The sequence below is a fragment of the Narcine bancroftii genome, chromosome 11 (genome assembly GCF_036971445.1).
Source record: "Narcine bancroftii isolate sNarBan1 chromosome 11, sNarBan1.hap1, whole genome shotgun sequence".
NCBI classification, from domain to species: Eukaryota; Metazoa; Chordata; class Chondrichthyes; order Torpediniformes; family Narcinidae; genus Narcine; species Narcine bancroftii.
Genome location: NC_091479.1, coordinates 7,174,174 through 7,187,590, shown reverse-complemented (window position 1 = coordinate 7,187,590; position 13,417 = coordinate 7,174,174). Strand labels below are relative to the sequence as shown.

Sequence of the window (13,417 nt, the reverse complement as noted above, 5' to 3'; positions counted from 1 at the left end):
GGAAACAACACGATTAGCATTCTCCGCTTCCTTAAAAGGTTCCTGCCTTTATTCCAAATAAAATGCACTTGAAACGAAGATGATACTGCAGTGAAGGGTGGAGTTGGCTCAAGGCTCATGTGCCGACACGGACTCCCATTTCTAATGGGATCACTTATTAATTGGGCCATAGGAATGTTATGACTTAAGGACACAGACACAACCTCAGGGTGTACCTAAGTGCGACAGAGTCAACACGACAGATTTGAATTTGTTACTGTTGACAGAAACGTGGCAGCCAACTTGCTCACTTTCCCAGTAAACCACAATGAGATCATTTATTTTTAGTGATTTTTGGCCAAGACCACAGGAACCTCCTGCTGGTCCTCCAGCCATCTTGTGCGATAGGGGAGATGCCGATTCAGGCTCAGATTTTGCATCAGCACCTCTGACAGTGAAGCACTTGGTCACGACACCCAGTTGAATGCTGGCCTGGATCATGTGCCTCAATTTCTGGAGCGGGGCATAGGCCTCACAATATTTAATGTTAACTCATAAAGTAATGTGCCTTTGTGGTAAGCCGACAAGATCAAAAATGACTTGTGGCCCAGTTCTGCATTACAAATACTCGGTGTAAAGCTCACTTTATTGAAACCTTACTCTTTGCGCAACTTTAACAGGGTCAAACTGACATGAGCTACTGGACCAAAACTGGGACATATAGAATGGAATGGCAGCAGTAACAAATGCGACAGACCAGTAAATCGTCGAAGGCCACAACCTCCAATAAACTGCAGCATTCTCGCATCAGGTAGCCAAGAGTGGGATTGAACAGCAATTTCCTGTTGCTAAGTGAGGGAGGGAATTTGGGCTCGGTAAACCAGGATTTGCGCCGTCAGCTTCCTGCACCTTTAAAGGCAGCGACTGGAGTTTTGAAATCCCAGCAGGCAATGCTTGCAGTCATTTTGATCATTAACTTCACGCTCTGAAAGCGGGACGAGACGTGGGGGGGGGGGGGGGGGTTGCGTCAGGAACAGAACACTAACAGAAAGACCTTGAACAGGACAAATGTGCAGCCAGGGGAGGCAAGTAAACACTGATAGAGATGACACAGCTCGATCTCATGTACCTTATCAAGGACAACAATTTCTGACAACAGCATCATGGTAACCAATTAAATTTCATCTATGTACCCTTGAGCAGAACCCCCAGCACAAAATGTACTGTTCATCTTTGTCTTCTGGGGAACTTTACTACAGTTGGCAAATCATTAACTAATTCTCAAATTAAATTCACAGAAATGGCCTTATGTGTGGCCAGGAAGTGTATAGCTGTAACATGGAAGTCTGACTCCATCTACTCATGGATGGTGGTCTTTGGAGATGAACAGCTGGATCCCAGTTGAAAAGGTTTCATACAATCTCAGGAAGGGACATAACACCATCCTAAAAAATCTGGCAGTCTTATTTAGAGCATGTAGGTACCTCACTGGCGCCAATATAGGGTTACAATTGCTACTGGCTAGCCAGTGGACCTCTGCAAAGAATTTAACCTTGTGGTCTTATTGTGTCTCCATATGGTTTACTGTACACACTGTCAATGGGATGCTCTTGGTTGTGTTTCTTTTTATTTCTTCATTTAATAGGCCTTATATAGAGAGGGGGTGGAGGGAGGGGTTTTCTTAATGTTTTGTATTTGGTATAATTGTTGATTGTTAAATATATTTAAAATGATAATATATTACAAAAAGTTTATATATCACTTTATTTATTGATGCGTGGAGTCTCTGTCCCCTTGGAGAGCAGGCACACATGGTATTTCTTCGTGGACTGCTGGCCAACCTTTTTCATCCTGTGTATTCCCTTGAAATAGCTTAACTTGGATACACTCACTATAATGTCGGTGAGTGATTTGTGAACCAGTAATGCTGGTTGCCTGCGAGGAGTGAACTCTGGAGAGTTGGAGTTTGACAACAGAAAGCATGACAACATTCCGATGGGCTCTCTGACCCAAGCAGACAACTTTGCATGACTCACCATCTCCCCTGGTGTAAGGAGATGAAAGGACAAACACTCATCTCGACGAGCTCAACCCCAACCCAGTCAAAAGTAAAACACGAAAATCTGTAGACGCTGCGGTTGAAGTAAAAACACACAAAGCTGGAGAAACTCAGCAGGTCAAACAGTGTCCTTTATATAGCAACGGTAAAAATGCATAACCAATGTTTCGGGCATGAGCCTAAATGGCTGAGTTTCTCCAGCATTGCGTGCTTTTATCTCAACCCAGTCAACCTGGAAACTCCAATTCTCCCAACAGAGTTCACTCCTCGCAGGCAACCAGCATTTCTGGTTCACAAATCACTCACTGACATTATAGTGAGTGCATCCATGTTAAGCAATCGATTTCAAAAGAATACGCGGGATGAAAAAGGTTGGCCAGACAGTTCAGATTAACTAAAGAAAAAGTGAAATGCTGAAGGAACTCAATTGGTCTGGCAGCACCCAGAGGAGGTAAAGATCTATGACTGACGGTTCAGGCCTGAGCCCCTCTTCAAGGAATAAACAAAGAATAAGCTGAGCTGGCTGGGAGAGGAGTCCAGGCCCACAAAGGTGTTAATTAGATACAAGAGGAAAGGTGAGAATTGATTTTAGCTCTGAGAAAGGAGAGAGAGAGACAGACAGAACTGGGGAAAGGCAACAGGGGAAGAAGTGGGGAAGGGGGTTAACAAAAGCAAGAGAAGTCAATGCCCAGATGGAAGATGAGATCCCGTTCCTCCAATTTGCGGGTGGTCTCAGTCTGGCAGCAGATGAGACCATGGACAGACATGTCGGTAAGGGACTGGGATGGAGAATTGAAATGGGTGGTCACTGGGAGACCCCCATGCTACTGTGGCGGACAGTGCCGAGTGCTCAACAAAGCGATCTCCCAGTCTGCACCCAGTCACTCTCCGATGTATGGTTCATGTACACACTTTCGATGGGACAAGTGCACCCCTCTCGGCAATGAAGGCAGCAAGCTCCCGTGAAATTTCGGACAGATGAGCTTTCCCCAGTGGCCCCATCCAATCAGTCTGCCCGTGTTCAAAGTGTCAACATCTTTCACTACTTGAGCCACCATGGTTTTGATTAATGTTGTCACAACAAATACACAAATTACTGCCCTGTCACCATCTCATTTGACACTTCTCCTCTGCCAAAAGCATTAATTAAAATCACACTGAGCAGAAACACAATGTTAGTGATGGAGTCAAATATGCCTCATGTTGCATTTGAACTGGCTGCAACCCCTCAGCATAGATTAGCTGGAACGTAGCTGGGCAGAGAACAATCAGAGCGAGATTATAGACTTCAGAGTCTTATAATAATGCTAAAATTAATAATTTTTTCGCTGAACTTCAATGACTTTCTTTGAGTATTCAAGAACGTAATGAGTTGGACTCCCCTTTCACACTTAAAAGAAATTGCTGATGTACTTAAATCAATGCCGAATGGTTCATCTCCTGATGAAGGTGGGTTTACATCGGAATTTTACAAAATGTTTCAGGATTTATTAATGCTTCTTTTGATGGATGTTTCGAAACAGGCAATGGAAGTTCATTCTTTACCAGATTCTTTTTCTAATGCAATTATAAGTTATTCTTAAGAAAGATGGAGATCCGTTAAAGTCTGAATCTTGCAGACCTATTTCATTGTTAAATGTTGATTATAAAATTGTTGCTCAAGTTTTAGCCAATAGATTGGCTAAGTATTTACCAAGTTTAATTCATTCAGATCAGTCTGTATTTATTAAAAATCATGATCAAAAATATATTGCAAAATTAATTAGTTTGATTCATATATCTCAGAAGAAATCAGACTCCCCAATGGTTTTATCATTAGATGCCGAAAAGGCATTTGATAGGTTAGAATGGAGGTTTCTTGTTTAAAGTATTGGAGAAATTTAGGTTTGGACCAATGTTTAATAGTTGGATTAAGTCTTTATTTAAAAACCCTTCTGCCAGAGTGGTGACAAATAGTCAAACATCATCATTATTTTTATTAAAGAGATCTACTAGACAAGGGTGCCCTTTGTCCCTGGCATTGTGTGTATTAGCTATTGAACCTTTAGTGCCATTGACGGGATAGTAATATTAAGGGGATTAAAGTTGTTTGGTGATGATGTTTTGATTTATTTAACAAAATCCACAGAATTCATTAAAGTTCATTGTATAAGAGATTGAAACAAGATGGAGAAATATCAGGTTATAAAATTAATTGGGAAAAAAGTGAGATCATGCCGTTGATTGATGGCGACGATACATAATTGTTCAGTTTAAATGGTCAGATCAGATTAAATATTCAGGTATTAGAATTGATAAGGATTTGGACAATTTATACAAGTTAAATTATTCAGCAGGTTTTCTTCTAGTCATCTTAAACCAGTGAACTGCATTCTTAAAGCACCCTGTCACACAAGAAATCACTGACCGTGCTTTGCACAACTGAAGTCTGACATCAAACCAAATTAGGCAGATCATGAAAAGCTTGACCAGGAAGCCTATTTTAATGAATATTTTGAAGGCAACAAAAAAGAGGGTTGGGGGAGAAGTTCCGGAACATATAGAACTCAACACAATAGTATTAAACAAACTCACCCCCGAACTCTGTGACCCACCTCTGCAATTAGAATGACGGCTTTCTATTCCATTGGTTACAGCACCTTTTCTGTGATCATTTGAGACAGCGGGATCCCAGAAGGCTGTATACTCAGTTCCCTACCATTCTCCCTGTATACTCCAACTCCACATATATCACCATCAGATGCTCTTTGACAATGACAAGTTGAAATGCAGGTGGGAGGCAGCGGCGCACATGGCTTGGTGCCGTGGCAACAACTTCACCCTCAATGTCAGCAAGACTTTGCTGTTGATGTCAAAGATGTCCAGAAGAGCAGTGGAACTCACTCACTAGTCTGCATCAGATGGTGGATAGGCTTTCAGTCTCCGTGGAGTAAACATTTCCAGTGACCTGTCCAGTCACATTAACACAATGGTCAAAAAAAAAGCATACCACACAATCTGCTTCCTCAGAATCCTGAGGGAATTTACCTCATCGCCTGCACCCCTCAACAACGTTGACTGATACATCATCCTGTCAGGATGCACCACTGCATAGGACAGGAATTGCTCCATCCAAAACTGCAAGAAACTACAGAGGATTGTGAACAAGGCTCAGATCATCATATCAATTCACCTCTCCTCCATCTACACCTCCTGCTGCCTTGGAACAAGACTCATCGTGCCCCAGCAACACTCTTTTCAGCCCCTCCTATCGGGAAGAAGATTCACAAGGGCGAGATCACAAACCACCAGATTAATGAACAATTTCTTTCTTACATTATCAGATTCCTGAATAAGCCCCAAGGTGGTAAAATTATGTTGCTGTTGTTCTATACCAGCTGATTTCTCTGTAACTTTGCATTTCTGCACAGTCTTACCCTCAGTACTATGTTTGGAACATCTCCCTGGACTGCTTGCAAAACAACCTCTATCTCTGCAGTTGTAAAACACAAAGGTCTGCAGACCCCGTGGTTGAAATAAAAGCAATGCTGGACAAACGCAGCAGGTCAAACAATGTCCTTCATGTACCTATTTCCTCCTGCTTTTGGGACTGTACTCTTCCACTTCCCCTCCCCTCACCATATTGTTTGGAAACATACCGACATTTGTTCAGACCTTGATGAAGGGCTCAAGTCTGAAACGTTGGTTCTGTATCCTTATCATTGCTACATAAAGGACATTGTTTGACCTGCTGAGTTCCTCCAGCAGTGTGCTTTTACCTCTTTCACAGTACCTTGATTCAAGTGCCAATAAACTTTAACTTGAGCCGAAGGCATGGTCTTCCGACAGAAGAACAGTTACGTTCAGAAATGCTGAGAAGATCGAGGACAGAACAATCATTCTTGGCAACTGCATGGTGCCCGGGAACTGTGACTCAAGACATTCTTCCTTTGTTGGGGTTGGGAGGTCAAAAGCAATCCACTAGCTCATCAAAGACTGGGGACCAAACCCTCCCATCAACATCAGTACCCCACATTCCAAACCTGGCTCAGGTTCTTAGTGTACACTGTGGCTTTGCTCTTCCCATATGACTGAGATCGACAGAGTTCCCCTAAACTGCTGTGAAGCTTTTCTCTGATAATAGTTCACAGCTGATCTCTCGCCACGACTGACTAAAGCAGAGGAGGTCGTGGCAGTCTGATTTTCAGCTGACAAAGCTTCTTCCAGGATGGTTGGCAAAACCAAGGAGATGACTGTGGATATCAGGAGGAACTCAGGAGAACACGAACCATTCCTCGTCAAGGGCTCAGCAGTGGAGATGGTCAAAAACTTCAAATTCCTGGGAATCACCATCTCTGTGGATCTGTCCTGAAGCCTCCATGTCGATGCATCAATACTTTGTGAGGAGTTGAGGAGATTCGGTACGTCACAGAAGACTCTTGAAAACTTCTACAGGTGCACAGTGGAGAGTATCCTGGTTGGTTGCATCACTGTCTGGTATGAAGGTGCCAAAAATGCTCAGGTCAGCAAAAAACTCCAGAGGGTTGTTAACTTGGCTTGTGCATCAGTGTTTACTTATCCATTGAGGATATCTACAAGAGGCGGTGTCTTAAGAAAGCAGCCTCTATCTTCAAGGACCCCCACTAAGCAAGCCATGCCCTCTTCACTCTGCTATCATTGGGAAAAAGGTACAGGAGTCTGAAGATGAGCACTCAGTGGCAGAAGGACGGCTTCTTCTCCTCCGCCATCAGATTCCTGAATGATCAATGAACCACAGACACTGTCTTACTTTAAATTTTTCTTGCACTATTTTACTTATTTTGTAATGTGGTTTATCGAAATGTTTGCATGTGATGTTGCCACATAACAACATATTTCAGACAATAAATTCTGATTCTAATTTAAAGCCACAACACCCCCCCACCAGATGTTCATTTCCCAATCATATCAAGAAACACAGCTTCTTTCCTGCCGTCATCGGACTCCTGAGTGATCTTCACAACAAAATTACAGTGACCTTACTCTGTATCAACTGAACTGGAGCTCGAGGCAAATTGTCAAGATGCAAGGTGGGGGGGAGATGGAGATTTCAAACCTTGATGATCCAAAGGTGAGAAAAGCTGCGAAGAAGGTTCACAAACATGCAGTACAAGGAGCGGCAGAGTGAAAACCAGAGGGAAGGAGAAAGAGAGAAAACCAAATCAATCGTGCAAATTATTAGCCACAAATACAACAGACATTTCAAGAGGGATTTCCTGGGAACATTGCCCTAAATAAGTACAGTATTACGTTTTCTAAATTTGAAGGATATACATTTCACTAAAATTCTAACTGCCGTGATGTGTTTCAGTCAGTCGACCATAGCTTCTGATTTAATTAAACAAATGTTCTTGCAATGTGTATTACTTGTGGAGTGCAGATCCAGTATGTATCACAGTCAGAACTGCTGATGGCTGAAGATGGTTGGAACACAGTAATCTAATCCGGAAGGTGATGTCAACCCAAAGAGATGAGCTTAAGTAGTTCAAATGTGACATCTGAACCACAAGATTAGATTACAATCTTAAAATGAGTCAGATATTCATATAAATAAGAGGATGAAAACATTTTCTCAGAAATTTAATGCAACCTTGTGTTACACTGCAGATAGATGTAGGAATAATAGCACGATTTGAACATAGTTGTCAGGGATTAGATGGGGAGAAATTTGTTAACTGCATGCAGAAAATAAATTCTGAAGTAATATCCCTGTGGCTCCACTGGAAAGGGGATAACACTTGAGCTCCTAAGGAAATGAGCCTGGCAAGTGTTGATGCATCAGTGGGGAGCACTTTGGGACCAGTGACTATAATTCAATTAAATTTTTTAAAATTTAAATTTATAGCACAGTAACAGGCCCTTTTGCCCAATTACACCTAATTAACCTTCAACCCCAAGAGGTTTTTGAAGGGTGGGAGGAAACCAGGACACCTGGAGGAAACCAGGTCCTGGAGAAAATGCACAAACTCCTTACAGACAACGACGGATTTGAAACCCAGTTGTTGGCGCTGTACCAGTGTTGTGTTAACTGCTATACTAACCGCGCCACCCTATGCAAAAAGAGGATGAGTCCAAAATTGGAGGAAGCTCAATTTCAATGTCATCAGAAAGGAATTCTCAAAAGCTGATTGGGAGATGCGGTGAGCAGATAGTTGAAGGCTTTTCAAAATAAATAGACTTCAGGGCTAGCATTAGGCCAAGACTGGCAGGATGAGGGGATTTTCGGTTTCAAGGGATATTGTGGTCACGAAAATCAAGGCATTTGTTTGGTTTAGGCAGCTGGAATCAAGCAAGTCCCTTGAGGAGTACGTAGAATATAGGAGTACACACACCGTATATGCCAGTGTACAAGATGACTCTTGTATCAGGCAACCCCCAGAATTTCCACTTACAATGCAGGTTTTGAGCTATATTCACTGGATTAGACTGTCCCAAATCTGGACTGCTGCTGTCAAATCATTTTAAAAGCAAATGATCAAGTAAAGGTTTTAATTTTATTTGCATCTTTTAAAATAAACCACCATTTGGCTCCTTTAACGGGGCCATTTAAAGCCTGTTCAGAGCCGATGGCAGTCGGATTGGGTGGATGGACCTCTTGGGGGACTACTGAGACTTCGCTGTCAAGGTTCGGAATTTCTTCTTGGTGTATAAAACAACCCCTGGCTTTGGGGTGACATGAAACTTAATCTCGTCTTGTATATATATACAATGCAGGGAAATTAGGAAGGCAAAAGAGGTCATTAGACATTTCAGTCAGATGAGAATCTTAAAAGGATTAAGAGTGAAAGAGTGGCAAAGGAGAGAGGAGGTCTCCTGGAGGGTTAGTATAGTGTGAAGCCATGATCTGCATTCATCACGGAGAAGCAGATGAGGGATCAGTGATATTCTGCAGCAGATCAATTTGACCTGATGCAAAGGAGAGAGGAAATGTTAGATGTTTTGAAATGCATAAAGGTCGATAAATCTCTAGACCCTCGCCAAGAGGATCCAAGCACATTATGGGACCCTGCAGAAATATTTTATATCATCACAACCCACAGGTGAGGTACTGAATGACTGGAAGTTGGTTAATTTTCTGATATTATTAGGGAATCCCAGCAGGGATAAGCAGGTTAGCCTAATGTCAGTGATGGGAAAGTTATTGGAAGGGATTCTGAGAGGCAGGATTTGTTTGCATTTGGAACAGCAAGAAATGATGAGGGGTCGTCAGCTCGGCTATATCCATGTGAAATTGTGTCTCATGAATTTGATTGAATTTTTTTTAAGTGACCGAGAGGACTGACATGACTGGAGAGATTTCCTGAGAAGCGATAAAGAAAAACCACACCATCTGAAGAAACTCAGCAGGTCAAACAGTGTACTTTATATAGCAAAGATAAAGGTACAAAACCAATGTTTCGGGTCTGAGCCCTTCATTAAGGAAGTCAGAGGATGTGTTGGTTCTGTACCTTTACCTGCTGAGTTTCTCCAGTTTTTACTTCAATCAGTATCTGCAGACCTTCGTGTTTTATTCGCACCATCTGTTGCTTCCATCAACTGTTGAGAAACACCCAAAACGGTAACTAAAAGTGATAAAATATGAAATGTCTTCACATGTCACAGAACAGATATAAATGCAGAGGAACGATGCACCTGCAAGGAGAGCAATTAGGAATGGAAATCCTGTGTGCGTGCGCAGCTCTGGCACAGAGAAAGAAAGGCACGCAGATCTGGGAGAGGAGAGAGAAGGGTTTGCCAGAGCAGGCTGAGAAGAACAACGCTGACCTTCTGTGCCTACCTGAAAGTCATTTGTGCTGTTGCCAATCTGATTGACGTTGGGTAGCGATCCTCCGTAATACTGCGCCCGAGTCTGTGCCAAACGCAGGTGGTGCAGCTTGTGGAACTGAATCTAGGAACAATCAGGAAATGGAGTCAGTCTGGAGTTACCCAAACATTACCAGCACTCAGAGGTTACTAGCTCACACAAGTGCACAGACTATACTGCATTCACCCAACCATTCCACGGACAGTCGCTCTGCAAGTGAACCTCCTCAATTTCCTTCCCTAGCTTCCCATTCACTGAAGGTATTTTATGCTCCACAAAACATCAGGTTGTGTGCGGCTTGGGTTCAAGGCTATTACATCCTCTTGTAGCTTGGAGACCAGTGTTGGAAATAGTATTTGATTGTCTTGCACATCTTATGAATTACTTTCGCATTTATTTGTTAACAGGATCTGAAGATCACTGGCAAGGCTGGCACTGAAGGTAGAGATGGGGATTTGCGAAGCTTTGGAAATTTCAACCCCAGCAAGCAATGGAAGCTGAGCCATTGACAATTGAAGAGACCGATTTTGGAGACATCAAGCGTTAGGATAGATCCACCCTTATTTTATGGAATGGCAACTCATGGTGAGAGTGGAGCCCAACTGCTATCTTTTACCATTCTCACTGTCACCTCAGCAAAGTTCCCTCTGTGCTCTTTCTTAATTAAGAGTTAATCACTTATCAGTCTGAGTCTCAGATAGGCCTAACCAAGTCAATATAAAGGACATTTATAATGCCCTGGAACTGAGAATACTGGGAAGAATTCCAACTGCTGAGTTTCAACTAAAGGCCAATAATTTCATGGTTGCCATTACAGACACTAGCTTTTTATTCTTGATCTATTTAATTATGAGAAATTTAAATTTCTCAGCTGTGAGATTTGAACCAATGGGCCCAGTTCAATAGTTCAGACATCTGGATACTTGGAATTCAACACTTCAATAGATTGCCCATCTCATATCCCCAAGGACAAGTCACAGTTCAAACTTAAAAAAAACCCTCTAAACATCAGTCATAACAGTCCAAGTAACCAGCTGCCAACTTCAAGTCAACTTGATTTATCTCGCACGGTAAAGGCAGAGCGTTTCTCCAGGACCACAGAGCATATTTACATTAACTTAGAAGTTAAACATTACATTATTAAGGTGTATACAGTAAAAGTCCACAGTACCCTATCCCCAAATGTTCAGGGAGTTCAGGAGTCTGATGGCTTGGGGAAAAAGCTGTTGCCCAATCTGGATGCAAGGGCCCGAGGGCGATGTTACCTCCTACCAGATGGCAGAAGGGAGAACAGTTTGTGGAGTCCTTCACAATATTTTTTGCCTTTTGCCTGCATAAATGTCCATAAAGGCAGGAAGAGAGGCCCCCCAATGATCTTTTCCGCTGATTTCACTATCCTCTTCAGGGTATTGCAGTCCGAGGAGAATCAGAATCTAGACAACAGTGATTCATTCATTCTTTTTGTGGGATCCTGCACTGCACAAAATGCCCACTGTGGTTTAGTTCGGTGTACACATTGGATGCGACATTTTCAGCAGGTGGACTACGCACGGAAAGTGGAATGCAATCATGTGGTACATCAGCAATCAAGAATGCAATTAGCTTTGCTCTAACCCACGCCGTCTGTTCAACAGTTGCTCTATGTCAAACGCAGGAAACAAGAGTTTTGCAAGGCATCTTGACAAGGAATCTGAAAATGACTGGAGAATGTGAGCAAATTAAACCTTCCATCTGATTCATCTTCCTTGAGTGTACTGAACCTCATGAAGCCATTGTGAGCCAGAAAAGCATTTCTCAGGCAATCACAGCCCATTCTCTCTCCCAGTCAAAGATGGCAAAACCTCATTCAAATGGGGGCATCGAGAAGGCTGTTGGCACTGGACAGACTTCTGCACAAGGCACAATTCCCAAGCTACCCCCATCCCAACATCCACCAGTGGAAAGCTTCCCTGCAATGACTCACATTTTAGCTTGAAGATTTATAAGTTCAAGTTCATCCCAGGGGAGTTCAGAAGGCTCATGCAGTGAGTGACTCATCTCCAGACTCCCACAATCGACAAGGCACAGGTAATGGGCACGTTGGAATAGTATCTCCAGTTACAGAACAGGTACAGCACTTGATAAAGCTCTACATCACCCCCAGGGCATAGCAGCCTCTCAGTGACTCCCTATCCACCTCCCTGGGCACTTACCCTCTCTCACTGGGGCTACAATAAGGTCCATCTACAAAATGCACTTCTCAAATCAGTCGCTTTTATCTGCTTTGGACAAGAGTATCAGAACATGGGACACCATCCCCAACAGGTTCACCTCCACGTCACGTTATTCGGATTCAGAAAAGGCATTCCTTTGTTGTCCCGCGGTGATGAATGCCTCCACTGGGGCTCCAGGCTCCTTAAGGAGGAGGCCAGCAGATAGCACCCTCTACCTCTGATGGGAAGACTTTGGGTGCAGTGCCCACCAGCCTTGTATCATGATGGGTTTCTGTAGAGCTGTCCTGTGAGTGAGTAATTCAGGACTAAGGGCACCTTTTAAACTCCAAATTCGGCTCTGATCTGGAAGCAGGTGGAAATAGAAGCAACCTGGGATTTCCAAAGGGAACTGAGTGGTTCTTTGAGGGGGGACTAATTGGCATGACAATAGGGAAAGAGCCAGGAAGATAGATGGGCTGAATGGCCTCCTTCTATCAGATTACAGTTGTATATGTTTGTTTAAGAGTACTCTGAAAGAAACCGTTCCATAGTAGGGACTTGGTGATATCCCACCTATGGGAAATGTGTCATTTGGTAAACTTGACCTAAAAAAAATATAAATTTGCGCAATTGCACAGTTTAGTTCCTGGGCTGGTGGGACTGCCATACAAAGAGATTAGCTTACTCTCTATAGTTCAGAGTTCAGAAACAACGATAGGTGACCTCATTAAAGCACACAAAATTCTTAACAGAGCTCAATAGGGTCTGTGTTGCAACGATTAGGAGTCGAGAACCAGCGGTCAGTGTCTCAGGAGCACTGCAGATACACTTTCATTGTGTTCAAAACCAAAATCGGTACACGGGCAAGGAATTTATGGCACAAGCAGAACAAGGGGCTTGAGTTGAGGGTCAACCACGATATGACTGAATGATGAAGCATATTAAAGGGCTGAATAGCCGATATATGTGCTGGTCCAAGAGGCAGCTCCTCATCGCCATCTCACCAGATTCGGCGATGAATGCTGGCCTTGCTGGCAACACCAACAAGCCCAAAATGAATAATAAAGAGAAATAAGTCAGAAATACTGGCCATGCAAAGACCACATCCAATCAAGAACATGTTTTATAAACTGTGGGCTTTCCTGAGCTACCTTACTTAATTAGGCCAACTATTCTCAACCTTTTCTTGGCTATGGTACCACCTCCCCCCCCCACCCACCCCAGACTCTGCCCAAAGTTTATTGTCTCCTTTCCCTCTAAAGCAGTCAAGTTTTGGTTTCTTCCGCACTTCTCTCCCAACCATTAAAAATATTTGTGTAACATGAGGTGAATATAAAACAAGGCTTCTACTTAAATATGCTGTGG

The 13,417-nt window shown here is 43.0% G+C and overlaps 1 protein-coding gene across 3 annotated transcripts in view; it reads right to left on the bottom strand.

The window, feature by feature from the left end:
• crtc3 (CREB regulated transcription coactivator 3) overlaps positions 1–13,417 on the bottom strand; it is an 80,280-nt gene that overhangs the window by 40,060 nt on the left and 26,803 nt on the right. For all 3 annotated transcript variants that reach the window (XM_069902414.1, XM_069902416.1, XM_069902415.1), the window contains exon 2: positions 9,834–9,944. In XM_069902414.1, the coding sequence (XP_069758515.1) occupies positions 9,834–9,944 (111 nt within the window). The remainder of the gene's footprint in view (positions 1–9,833; positions 9,945–13,417) is intronic.